This window comes from Balearica regulorum, chromosome 3 (genome assembly GCF_011004875.1).
Source record: "Balearica regulorum gibbericeps isolate bBalReg1 chromosome 3, bBalReg1.pri, whole genome shotgun sequence".
NCBI lineage: Eukaryota > Metazoa > Chordata > Aves > Gruiformes > Gruidae > Balearica > Balearica regulorum.
In genome coordinates this window covers 67274376-67288192 of record NC_046186.1, presented here as the reverse complement: position 1 = coordinate 67288192, position 13817 = coordinate 67274376, and the positions used below count along the sequence as shown (strand labels likewise).

At 39.7% G+C, this 13817-nt stretch overlaps 1 protein-coding gene across 5 annotated transcripts in view; it reads right to left on the bottom strand.

Moving 5' to 3' along the window:
* PHACTR2 (phosphatase and actin regulator 2) overlaps positions 1-13817 on the bottom strand; it is a 144221-nt gene that overhangs the window by 38252 nt on the left and 92152 nt on the right. For all 5 annotated transcript variants that reach the window (XM_075748282.1, XM_075748285.1, XM_075748284.1 and 2 more), the window contains exons 3-4: positions 3946-4026; positions 834-992 (exon numbers count right to left, since the gene is read on the bottom strand). In XM_075748282.1, the coding sequence (XP_075604397.1) occupies positions 834-992; positions 3946-4026 (240 nt within the window). The remainder of the gene's footprint in view (positions 1-833; positions 993-3945; positions 4027-13817) is intronic.

The following is a 13817-nucleotide window of genomic DNA, read 5'->3' as shown; positions in this document are numbered from 1 at the left end:
TTCCTGATCTTTTGTATCCTCGTTCCTTCCTCTAGGAAAATACAATAAATGGAATTGTATTTAAGAACACCTTTTGACAGGGAAAAGAAGTGGTGCATTATTCAAAAGGCTAGAGAAAGAAAATAAAACTGGTCCAAATCCTGTGATTCCACATTAATCTTTACTTTTTTCTTACTCAAATTCTTGTTACCAAGGTAGATCTGAGTAAACATTGCAAAATTAATATGGACTTTGGGACTGCTAAATATTTAGCAGTATTTACTGCAACTCATCTATAGAAAACCCTGTAGTCATAAAGTACATTTTCTATAAATGATCTAGATTCAGTTTGTGGTAGTGATATAGCCCCTTGAGTATTTCTGAAGAGCTGGACTGCAAGTGCTTAAGATTTAATGAAAACCAATAGGAATGAGTTGCTGAAGTTACTTTCAAAATTATATGTGGTTTTTAAGTGGCTTAAACACTTCCGAACTTTCAACCCATGAGCCACATCTACAATGACATCGGAAGGTGATGCTATGCACTTAGCGTCTTCTTTCACAAAAGGAAAACCTGAAAACAAAGCTTGCCCATGGGTGCAAGGAAAGGCTTACATCCCTGCACGCGTTTTCATGCTCAGACCATGCTTCTCTTTATGACCTTACTATACCCACAGTACAAGTCATGCCTACCAGTGACAAAATACTGATGTTTCACAAGTCTTATCTTCTCGGCAGGTTCTGCTGGCATCCTTGTGGCAGAACAGTACTCACAGCATGTATCGGTGCTAATGGAAGAACATGTCAATATTTTAAGTAGGTGAAAAACAATTTGTGAAGAATGTGTTCATTTACCTTTTTGATCTTCTTTTTTTCCTTCCAATACTGATGCTGTCTCTGATAAAGTGCCATTATCTCCACTGGCTTTTACCACATTTTCTTCCTGTATTGTTTCTTCACTAATGGCTATGGTATGTCCATTTGAAGTTTCAAAATTTACTGTTACATCACCATCTGAAATGAAAATTAAAAAGCTATTGTCTAGTTTAACTGCTTTCTTAGCACCTATTGACAACACACAGCTTTCAAGTTTCCAGGGAAGCAAAGCAGAAAGACTTACTGAGACGCGAAACATCAGGCTGCAGATCTGCTCTGAAAACTTTACACTGTAAAAGAACTTTATAGGTTTCCATGTTCTTTGGGTAGACACCTCTGCAGCAGTGGGCCTGGAAGTGCAAGTGGGTTTTCAGGTCCAGCTTTGTGTCTGTACACATTAGCATCCCGTTCTCCTCCTTCCTGCATCTTGGTTTACACAGCAAAGAAATGTATGCATGGACCACAACAAAGCTGCAACGTGCTCCAGCAGGCCCCAAATCTTGACAGTTAGGGGGCAGAGTTGCAGGACTACTGTGGCGCATCCCAATAAGTAAATCAGCCAGGAATTCAGACAGAAGTTCTCAGAATATGCGTGCCCAGTTAATCAGTAAAATAGGTCACAAAGTCATTATCCAGTCTTAAGAACCAAGGTGAGACCTTCCTGTATCATGTATCATACCGTTATTAAATTCTGCAAGACAAATTCTCTCCCTGCTCTGATGATATTTTACTCACACAGGTTACCTCAGCTCAGGTTTTTTAAACCTGAAAAAAACTTCTTATTCTTCCCCATTTGTCTCTCTATTCCTGAAAAATGCTACATACTCTGGCTCACAGCTTTCTCTCTTCCCTTATTTACTGATTTCTGTTCTCTGTTCCATGCATTTTAAAATTGCTGCTGCTTTTATTCTCTGGTCATTTCTAAGGTTTGTTATCCTTATGTTTCTCACACCCCACCTGCAGTTCATGTAGATGATTGCTTTCCTTCTGCAGGATTCTCTTGCTGTCCATCCAAAAAATATATAAATCTATCTGGCATCTCTTCTGGTTCCTCCCGTTGTTTCTTCATTAATTGTGGTAATTCCACTCTCTTCTCCTGCTCTTCTTCCTTGCTGTGTGCTATCAGACCTGGATGTTTGGCAGTTCCTTGGTTTCAACACAATTACGCAGTTTCTCTCTTACCTCCTTGGGCTGCTTTATGCGTTAAGCTGATGGTTTCATTCTCACCCACAAACTTCAACTTGATGTGTAAAACCTAAGCTCTGCCTTTTTAACCTTGCCTCACTCACTGAGGCTGACAGTTGCACAATGCTTCCTTCTTACCTTACCGTAACGTTGTTTCTTCAGCTTCTTTCTTCCAGATGTTCATAAACCCAGTCTTTCCTCTCTGCCTCCACATGTGGCATTCCCACCTCTTATCCATGTCACGGTTCTGCAAACACCTCCTGCCTCCAAGTGGCACTTGCCACTTTCCACTTTTCTTCTTCATCTCATGGGAAACAGTCACTTCTTCACATTTGTTACCTCTCCCATTTCCAGACTCCATGTAATTTGCCCATCTAGATTTCACCTCCATAGTCATTGCTTCTACCTTCACACTGCTCAACCACCGTCTTTTCTGTATCTCTTTTTTAGCACCTTCAAACCAATCCTGTATTCTTTCAAACTGCTCCTTAAAAACTGTAATTTTCATCATACAGGAAGCAAAACGTGACGAAGGCAACACAGACCGGATTTATGGATGCCTTAAGACGGGAGGAAGGGGAGAAAATTGTTCATCTTTACATCCTTTTCTTACTTTGCTCAATCGGTGTAGGGGATCCAAAGTCCCATGCCCTTTTAAGAGCGAAATAGAGGGTCAAGGACACTGATGACCAAAGCATACACACTTTTAGCACAAATGATAGTATTTATGTTCAGACTGTTTGTAACCAACCTGAAATGTTAACACATTTCATTAACTGTCCAAGCAGTCTCAATGCAATTTACAACCATCAATGGACAAAGTCACGCAGCTCTCCAGTAAAGCACGTGGCATAAAAATGTAACAAATTCACAGAGGGACAAATTGAGGTATGGAGAGTTTGCATTTCTTGTTTTAAGTCAAAGACAGTGGCAGAGACAAGTTCAGAAGCCAGCTATGCTGAATGCCATAGCCAGGTAATTAGTGAAACACGGTAAAGACAAGTGATGTCACACATCGACAAGCAAGCCCTTTACTTCTAAGTATCAGTGTGTACCATACTAACCATACACATTGATACTTTCATGATTCTTCAGCTCAGGCAGAGTAACACAATTTCTAGGAGAAAAATATTTTTGGAAATCATGGAGTTCTTAGACTCCTTGATAAAATGACAAATGGTTTAATTTTAAGCTACAGAAAATTATTTTATTCACTTGACTTTCATTTGATCTAGATTTAGGGAAGATCAAGAATATTAGAAAGAATATCACTAGAAACATAATCAAATGTAGCACAGAGGTGTTAACCATGGTTTACTTATGCTTTTCCAAACACAAATTCCGGTTAATACCAGTTACTAAACCTTACAGCACTTTGAAACGAGTGGTGTCTTCGCCGCAGTTTGATGTTTGTGCCGTTTGTGAATGTGGTCTGTGTGATAGTGGTGGGATCTGTACAATCCCAGCACTGGTACTTTTTGACACCTGAAATGGATGCTATTGATTTGCTTGGGGGTCCCAAAGCCTCCATTTTTTCAGCCAAAATTTCTCGTATTATACTCCAGTTGCTTTAGACAGCAGACCTTGACTCAAAAAATAGGTTAATCACTAACTTAAAAAAATTCTGGCAAACAGTAAGTAGGAACCACAGGACTCACATTATTTATAGGCAGTATCAAAATAGTTCAGGATATGACCAGAAGCCAGATGGTGTACCTATGGCAGAAGCAGTTACAGAACACAAATCTCTCAACTCCAAATTTTTTGTCAATTGGCCCAAAATGCTTCTCACACTCCTCAACTTTGTCTCCTCACACCTATTTATACTACAGGGAAACAATGCAATCGTGGCTTTATCATCCATGTTTAGCGCTTAGGAGCTAAATTCTAGGTAACGTGTTATCACCTTGCTCGGGCATTTCCTTCAGCACTCCCCTTCTTATCAGCTCCTCTCTGCTTTGTCTTGTCGAAATCTTCCTTTCCAACACTAAAGAAAAAGCACAGTTAAGAATAGATTTATTCTCATACTGCTGATGCTTGCTAAAAGTATAGAAAAAGATTTTTATTTTAAAGAAACCCCGAGAAATCTTGTTTCCTCTGATTGTGCAGGAGAAGTGGTCTGGGTTTTCATGGACGCTCTCTGAAAATACCGTCTCACTATTCCAGGCACAGAAGGGGGGGATTCCTCTGACCCGATGCTTTCAGCGAGGCTCCGTGAGGCTTCCTTTACAGTCAATGGAAAAAGGTACTTCCAGAGTGAAGCTGAACTCATCCTAGCATAGGCATTCAACATGTAAAAGCACCTTTTTACCATTGATTGGGGTGACTAGCTCAGCTGGAGATACCGTTGTCTGCTTTGTAGATTTTTTTGAGTTGGGAGAGCCTGCTCAGAGCAAGCAACTCACAGGGTAGCTTTTATGACATGCAAACTGTTTTAAAGGAAAAAAAACCAAACAAAACAAGCTTAAACTGAAGCTAGAAAGTTCTGTTCTAAAAGGGAATAACATCTTCATCCAGACTGGTTGGCTTTCATGGAAAAAAATGCAGCATCCTGTTTTTTAGGTTAAAAAAAAGAAACATACAACACACAAAACCAGACTGTGACATGAAGCATTTTAATTATTATATTTATTTCCCATGGGAAAATTTCTAAATAGTTTTATGGGGAAAAGTATTTACAGATGGCAAAACAGAATAACTCCCCACTGCACCCCACTGCCAAACCAAGAGAGTCTTGGTCAGTGATCTGGAAGGCCACTGTAATGATCCATGGAACCATGGTGCACAGTTCATAAAACAAGAGCATCACTTTTAAAATTCTGTCTTCACTGTTAGGAAAAGTTAATCTCCCATCCTGATTCTGTTTACACACAGATATCAAAACCCAAGTGACGTTTGGAGCTCAAGCTGAGGGCATGTGGCAAAGCTTCAGCCGTGCTGGACTTCATCCTATTAATGCTATGGGATAGGGTTATTTATCTCATCAACTAATTCAAACACTCTGGTAATCCAATTACTCTCCAGGGGCATTCTAATTGCTGTATGCAGATTAAATACTGCAAGAAGTATTGCCAATCTCACTTGCACCAGCCCAGCTGGAGTGAACAGCCATACGGTGAAGTGACGGCTCCTGTGAAGGCACTTTGGCTCTTCTGAGAAAGTCACCCTCCATGCAGAGCCAAACCCCTTTCCCTGCAGCAGGTAACTCCGGCTGCTGACTCACAACCAGGCTGGCTGACCTCAGACGCCCGAAGGCATTACTGCTCACGGCTTCCCACTCCCCTTCTCCGCCAGGGAAGGGGATGGTTGAACAGAAGATGATGCAGATCCTGCGCTTCTCAAATTTACAGCACCGGGTTTATTTCTCACACTGCAAAGTGCGGGGATGCAGCAAATGCTCCACATTGGATGCATTTCCCTGCCAAAAAAGCACGGACTCCTGCCAGAAGAACTGGAGGCAGTAACCATTTTGACCGGCCCAGCTCAAGCTACCCATGCCTGTGCGATCAACAGCTCGTGAAGTCAAACAGGAGCATATAAGTTGGCATTAGGTCTGTGTTTACGTACTCAGGTACTTTGTGGGATCTGTCTGTTAAAGGTCAAACCTTCACGGCACTCAAACCACATTTGACAATGTAATGGAGCCCGTGAACGTGGCTGCAGAGTAAGCCAGTGTAAGCCAGCCGCCCCGGGGAGAGTGTGGCAGCCTGCACTCCGATCAGGTTAGACTGCTTTGGGTCCCGATCCTAAATTATACGGGAGCTCTTTCAATTTTTCCCCATTGCTTGTTAAGGGAGATGCCTTGCACCTGTGTGCCACACGTTATTGGCATGGCAAACAAAGCACAGGAGCGTGTCCTATTCTTGCAAAGAGTTTTTCATGTTGCTGAACATATATCTTATTATTTCAGCTTTACAAGTATAATTTACCTCCTACTGTTTTTCCTCTCTGCTTCCTTTTACATCTGTTTTCTTGGGGACAGTGAAATGAGATGGTCTCTCATACATTTATTTGTGCGACTTAACCCAATACCACTTGAAAATAATGATGCTCTTTCCATCAAGTTCAAGAACATTGAATCGGACCCCCCATCAATGTCTCTAGTTTTCAGAATGATATATTTTTTCAGTTCTACAACACTGAATTAACAACTGTATCAAATTAATTATCATGGAAAATGTCAATTGGCATTAAAAGACATTAACTCCTTACACTTCCACTGGAAGACCTTAAAGCATTTTATTAACATTACATAGGTTTCATAACATCCCTTAGACATAACTATCTCCATTTCACAGATTAGAAAATTTATGAACAGATAAGAAGCTTAAGCCCCAATCCTTCATCATCTAAAATGCTAGCCATGAGTGCTGGTTTTATTTAAACTGATTAAGCTCTGTTAAATCAGCTTGAAAAGATAATTTATTTAAAATATTACTTGGCCCATGGAAAGAACATTAGAAGTCATGCTAGTACTGACTGTGAGTATCATAATTTTAATTCCCACAAAGAAAAGGCAGAATTTTAACTTAAATCAAAGTGACTAAAAATATGTCCCCTTGTATAAGAGGAATGAGTATGAACCTATACTGGGTGCTATTTAGCCAGAGTGGACTCATCATGATAATTTATTGCTTATTACAGACTTTGGACTATACGTTTCACATTTACATAGTTGAGTATTTTCACTATCACAGCCCAATTGCACTGTGCTTTAAGGGTCTCAAACTACTCAGCTAAGCTAATCACGTTTGACTACTGTTATGTTTCAGTAAACTATCTTAAAACAAGAGAGTTACAAAACCAAGCATTCAGAAGTCAGGAAACGTGTGAATGAAGGTAGATGGGTGTGCAGACAGCACAGCTTTTATTTGCTTGTTATATATTTTACCTTTGCCATCTCTGTCTCATTTAGAATGCAGACTGCACTGTGTTCAATGAACGGTTTCTTTGCCTAAATTTTTAACCTTACCTTTCAACCTGGGGCCCGCATCTCATTTGAGGAACAACCTAAACCTTCATTTGAACAGAAAACTCTTAGTTTTTCCAAAAGTCACCCCAGCAACTGAGTGAACCTAAGACAACGTACTTTCCTCCTTGATGCCCATGTGAGAGATGCAAAGGTGTTCTCGTGATTGTATAGATAGGCAACTTATGGCATAGAAAGATTAAGTCATATTATCAAACATGCTGATATTTGTTAAGTGTTTAATTTGAGGTACCTTTTCAGGTGTAATCTCCCACATTAAAACTGTGATCAAACAAACAAACAAGCAATCCAAAGCACAGGACTTCTAGCTGAATTGCCTACTTACAGTTCAAAATACCTAATCAACAGAAGTGAAGCTATGAGCATTGGCCATCTGCTGCTGAGCTAATGACATAGACAACTGTAGATACAGTTATCTTCTACCTGAACCACCTGGGATGGGCATCACTATTGGTCACCTTAGAAATAGTTCAGTCTCCTGAGTTCAGTACAGGGAGAGGACTGTAGTTTGGTGCTGCCACCATTGGCCCGCTTGGCATGTTCCTTCCTCTCCCCACCGCTACCATGACTTCACCATCTGCATCTTTCTCCTTCACTTGAAGAAGTTTAAGCTTCTTATCTTTGGTTTCCAGACCTACCTCTCTTCTCTGCCTTCTTTGTCTAGTAGAACTTGCCACAACACGTTACCCATCTGCTTCTCCCATAAGCACACCTTTCTCTCTGTATTCCTGCTGATCATTGTTTTTGTAATCTCTGATCTTACAAGTTACTGCCTGTTCCTCACTCAGGAGCAGATGACTAGTACTATCTTGGAACAAATATATGATAAATACTGGTAGCTATACCACCATCATGCGGACATCCTTAAGCTGAGTCACCAGCTGATCTTATTATTACAAATCTTTTCTGTCATATGTGTATATAATAACATGTGTGTGCATATATCTGTGAATAAATATATCTTAACATATTTCTGTCATATATATGATATAGATGTGCACATGCAAAAGTGTGAACATATATAACATTTCAACATTAATATCAACATTGTTTATAACATTAAGCAATAATAAGACAGAAATAACAATTTCTCCATCTGTATACATGTACGTATTAAGATCGATTACGCAAGCAAGTCAGTCCTGAGTGCAATTGGTTATCAGTCCTTGCCTGCTGAGGAAAGCTGAAGAGAGGTGGGCTCCACTCTCAGACATCATGCTCCAGCAGACTCAAAAAATCCCCTGTCAAAACTACCCCCCCTACTGCAGTCAAAAGCAAAGCTTGCCCTGACTTCAGGTGTAACTGTCAGCAAGCGTGTGAATTTATCACACTGTATGTAGCTCTCATTTACTTGAGTAAATTTTACTTGTCCAAGGGATCCCACAAACATTTGTATTTTTAGCCCAATACAAATAATAGTAACACTAATCATAAGAACAGTTTACCTTAAAAAGCAGTTTCCATCCCTCCCTCCCTCCCCCTCAAAAGAGACTGCTTAATGATACTTAGCAGCTACAAACCTCAGGCAGTCTTAAAACCCATTCTCTGACTCAAAGAGTGCTGTGAGATTCTGGGTATTCTCCAGTCTTTAGTTTTGCTCGTCCAAGAGAAGCCCGAGAGAATTCTGATTTTTAATTTTCCTCTGACCCAGTAAGAGCTAAAATCGCCTTCTGCTCCCTGTCTGCATATACTGTTGCAGTGGAGCTTTGAAGTGGCATCTACTTCGTGCCAAGACACAAACTGCTGCCTTCTTTTCCTTCACAGCAAAGCATTGTGGAGGGGAGAAACCCTTGAGATGATGCCATTTTCTGTTTGTTTTTACTTAATTTTGAAGGCCCTCTAGGCAGAAAGTATACAACCAGTGCCCAGAGAACAGATTTTCTGAGATACGGCATGGAAAATATGTTGCTAAAGGAAAAAATTCCAACCATCATTCCCACATCGGCAGAAATACTTCCACATCTAGTCCTCCATCTTTTTTTTTATATTTGTGGTATTTGCTGTTTATGAACATCTTTCAGTTGCTAGCATGAGAGAGTCACGTGAGATTTTTGTCAAAGCACTGCACGGTACATGCCCTGGCAAGGCTGTAGCAAGAACCTATTTCAAAAAGCCTATTGAAAACCCAAATAAAGCAACAAAAGCTCGTTCCAATAGCCCGCATTCTGTCTTAGAAGAAACCGCATACAGATTGATCAAGCTGTAGCCCTGTTAAGAGAATGGGCAACAAATGTGATGATCATCATACTGTCCCATGGTCTCATGCCGGGAAATCGGCTTCCTGCATGTAAGATGCAGGCGTACACACGCGCACATACACATACCCTGTTCTGTAACGTAAATACATCTCTGAGTAGTCTGAGGAAGAGGATTTCCTGTAGGATTTTAATTTTGTATGGATGTTTTCCCATTTTTTTCTCAAGTTAGACAAGCAAGTTTCTTCTGCTGTGTCAGTTAGCATGTAGCAAGGGGCAACTCGCCAACTAAATGTATCGTCTCAGTCTCTGTTGGTCCTGGGCCTCAAGAAATACAGGGATAACTATTTTTTAAATTTTTTTTCCCCCTGAAACTACCATTTGAGATAGGATGAATGCAATCCAAACTAGTTTTCATTTCAAATTCCAGCCTCACAGGAAGCATATGCACAAATGTAAGTGATTCCATACCCTACATACATAGAGTTTCAAAGCAAATGAATATTTCCCTATAGCTCTGGGGCTTCCTGACAGCAAAATAGTCCTCAAGCATGTAAAGATTATCTTTCACTGCAAGCTAACCTGATTTGCACTGAAAAGCTACGGCTTATTCACGATGCAGCGGGGGCCGGTACCCTGTCCATTTCTGGGATTTCTGGGGACACAACCCCTTAGAGTTAGTGCTGCGGAACTGTACAATCTGTCTCTATTATTCTCTATATGGAAATACATGGGGACTTTCCTACAAGCACTACCAGTACTACTACTGGGCAATCAGCATGAATGAAAGATCTACCTAGCCACAGCCAGACTAGGAAGAAAGAGCTTTGTAGAGAAAAGGGTAAACAGCAGTAACACCTAAACAAGACTATGAACTATATTTGCCTTGAAGGTGTACTCCAAATCTTTGCTCTGTAGAGATTAATCAGTACTTAGACACATTCTTCTTTCTCAATATAAAAGCTCTGAGAACTGTTCTTGTACCACTGTCATACAGACAAATGCCTGAATTTGTAGGTTACATCTCAGAGAGTCACAAGGGGTAAAACTCTCATATGAAATTTAGGGGGGAAAATAATTTGGGAACCTTTTATTTACGTTTAGAGCTCTTACAGTTCATATCATCCAGGTTTACTTTCGGTCCTTCTCCCTAGCTCTTGCTGGTTTTGAGATGAAAGTCAAGACTTTCAGATACTACAGAACTCCCAGAGTTTCATTTTAAGGAAAAAAAGCACTAAATATTGTGATGGTTGGCAAAATAAATGAAAACTGGGACATACAAATACAAGCTGATATATCGAATGTACAAAATAATACAGAAGTTTTGAAAACCCAAAATTAATTCCCTATGTCACTATGTTTGTATAATTCCACCCAAATAAAACTAATTTTACAGCGTAGCAGGATGGATAAGCAGAACTTTATTAAAAATAGAGCATATGTACTCCTTAGAGAAAAAAAAATCAATCTACTGAATAATGAAAAAATATCAAAAATTCCCAAACCTCCTGTGTAACATCTTAAGTTCTGTTCACCAAGACATGCACTGAATTTCACATTTACTTTTCACAAACTACATAGGCACTGAAATACTGTAGTTTATATAATTCAGAGCATTAGAATGGTTTTGTGTTTTATTAGCTATTTTACATTATGTTATTAAATACAACAGCAATCTTTACTGTCTAAGAGCTTGAGTATGTACTACATGCTAATTTAGCAGGATGCTAGCTATACTATGTAGCAAAAAAGGAAAGGTTTTTCAGGATAATTTAAAAGTCTATATACACGATGATACTTCCAGATAGACAAGACACATGAAGCACTTAGTGAATCAGTTGTGTTAGTTGCTTTTTTTTTGCCATGAAGGACTATCAAAGTCTTGTGACTGGACTCAGAGCGGGGACTTCAGTTAGTCAACTGAGTGTTCCCTCCTCCTGCATTGAACTTTTCCCATCCGCTCTACCATTTACAGACACACTTCATTGTGCAGATAAATAACTTCCACTTTTCAATACATAATTATATATAATCACGTATTTGATTGACCAAAAGAGCTCTCACGTATATACTTATCTTTCACCATCAACTCTGTTCTTCTGCCAATCTGTAGTGCAAATTCTCCGAACTTTCACAGATTTCTGTTTGCACATTGGTGCTCTTCTTTTTTTCAGAGAAGACTGATCACAAAATAAAGCTTTAACTTTGAAAAAAAGACAAGGAGGTCTACATTACCCTTTTAGTTTTCAGACCTGGAAGGCAGCGCTGCAAAACCACAGCTGAAATGAAAAAAATCTGGTTGTCTAAATTTTAAGAAGTCATCCAGATGAGTGGCTCTGTTTTTCCTCTCTGCTTCAGTGTGCAGAGTAATCACAATGCTAGCACACAAATCCAATGGTAACCTTCGCAGAAGACTAAAAACTACTTCTTCTCATTATGTTTTGCTGGATTTGTTTTTAGCTAGATCAGGTTTGTGATCTGCTCATCACAAACTGGTGCCAGTACACAGGAGGCAGGGAAAGTAAACAGACACAGCTGAGAGAACTGGGAAGACATATTATCACTTGAAAATTAGTTTTGAGGTAGTTAAGATGACATTGCTTCCCAATAATTACTTCTTTCTTAAGAGTAATAAATACAACTATGCATTGAGAGCACACAGTGGCAAAACCAGACTCGGAATGTAAAATGTTACATATACTCTGCTGTAACGTTAATAGTGCCTTAGCTCTGATGGTCTAGGTATGTAAGTGCAGTAAGGTTCAGGGAGAGAAATAATAACTCTTATCATCGACTAGCGTAGCTGTATGACACTTGAAAAAGGCATTTTGTTACTCAAAGTGTCTATTTGTATCTCTAGCATAATTTTAAAGCTCGATTTTCACCACAGTTCTGAAATTATTTCATGTTTTCTGTCCATTACACCTACTGGTAGGCATCTCCATTTTGCAGGTGCTCACTTTGAAATAAGTTGTCCTGCTAAATAACTCCATCTGAAGTCAGTGCCAATGGGAACCATGGGCTCTCCACACCCCTGAAAGGACTGAGGGACCACACCATCATAAACAAGACAGGAAAATAAAGTACGAGCAAGGAATTACGCAGACGCTTTTGGAAATGTTGACCTTAATTTCTTTGCACCCAATTTCCTCTTTTTTTAAAAGAAATATGAACACATGCTTTGTCGTGGTATTACAAGAATTGATGTGTCATGTTTGTAAGACTACACTGAGGTCCTCTGAAGAAAGATGGTACAACATAAGAAATACTGTATTTAACATGAATTTACCAGAAATTAATTTGTAAAAAATAACTGCAAAGTGACACATACATTATTATTTAATGGTATAACAATTTAACACATGCTAATATGTTGTGACAGTTCAGGGAATCATAAGCTGTATACACAGCTTATGAATAGTGATTATTCTGAAGAATTCAGTGCATATAAAATCACATACCTGTCCAACAGTATCTGCAGAACATTCAGGAGTCATTAACTAGAAATAACTTTGCTCTAGCAATATGATAAAAGTAACGGGGAAGCTGAAGGAAACTTGAAGCAATGAAGGAAATGTCAGACTGAGGGATATTTTTGATTGCAGTAGTGGAAGAAATTGTGGGGGTTTTGTTGCAGGGTACCCAGGAAAATAATAAAAAAAGAAAGAAAAAAGAAAGAAAAAAGAAAGAAAAAAAAAGAAAAAAAAAAAGAAAAAAAAAAAGAAGATAGAGATTGAGAGAAGGATTTAAGGATCTCAGAGACTGTCCAAAACTTCAGTTGGTATCTGGAATGATGATGGCACCAGAGAAGATGGCTTCTTTTTGCCTTTTGTGTAAATAAAGCACATTTTAGAAATTACATTGCAAAACCATAAAGTTCCTTAGTGTAATTGTCAGGGTTTAAAATGTCAAGCAGTGCACTTCTGAGAGCTCAGGAGAGCCTAATGAAAACACTTTAGGAGATTAGTATTGGTTTTATTGCCTAGAGCCATGGAAGACAGTGGACAGAGGGCTTGCACTGTGGTAATGAATCTGAAGAGCTCATAGATGCTTCCCAGACTCTGACTAGGCTCAAGTTTAGAAAAGCACAGCATTAAATGTCTGAATCCCAAAACAGAAGTTTGGGATCTTTCTGGTGAAAGCTTGGCCAGAGCTGTGGCACACAGAGACACACACACATATATGCAGGGGAGCATTCAGTTTCCTAAACATGGGTGTCTACGGCCACTTGAGATGCCCCAGGGTTTTGGAAATATCTGCATGGGGATGGCAAATATGATGCAGAACCTGCCGGGAGAGCAGCCAGGACACCCCAGAGCATCTCAGGTGGCAGCAAGCAACTGTGTTTAGCTAGCTGAATCCCAGCCCTCAATCTTGCTTGTTTTCAGAAGGAATATAATTCAATCACAGCATTTTATTTCAGACTGTTCCTCAAACCTTCCCAATGGGGTGTGAAGGGGCAGACCAGCCTGGATGAAGTCAGTGGTTGCAAAGTTGATCCTCGTTCTTCTGCTGGGCACGGCCACGTCTGCTTCTTCCCTCTGAACAGCCCAAACTTCTGTCCCCATAAAGGCAAGGTTTGTTTCATAATCC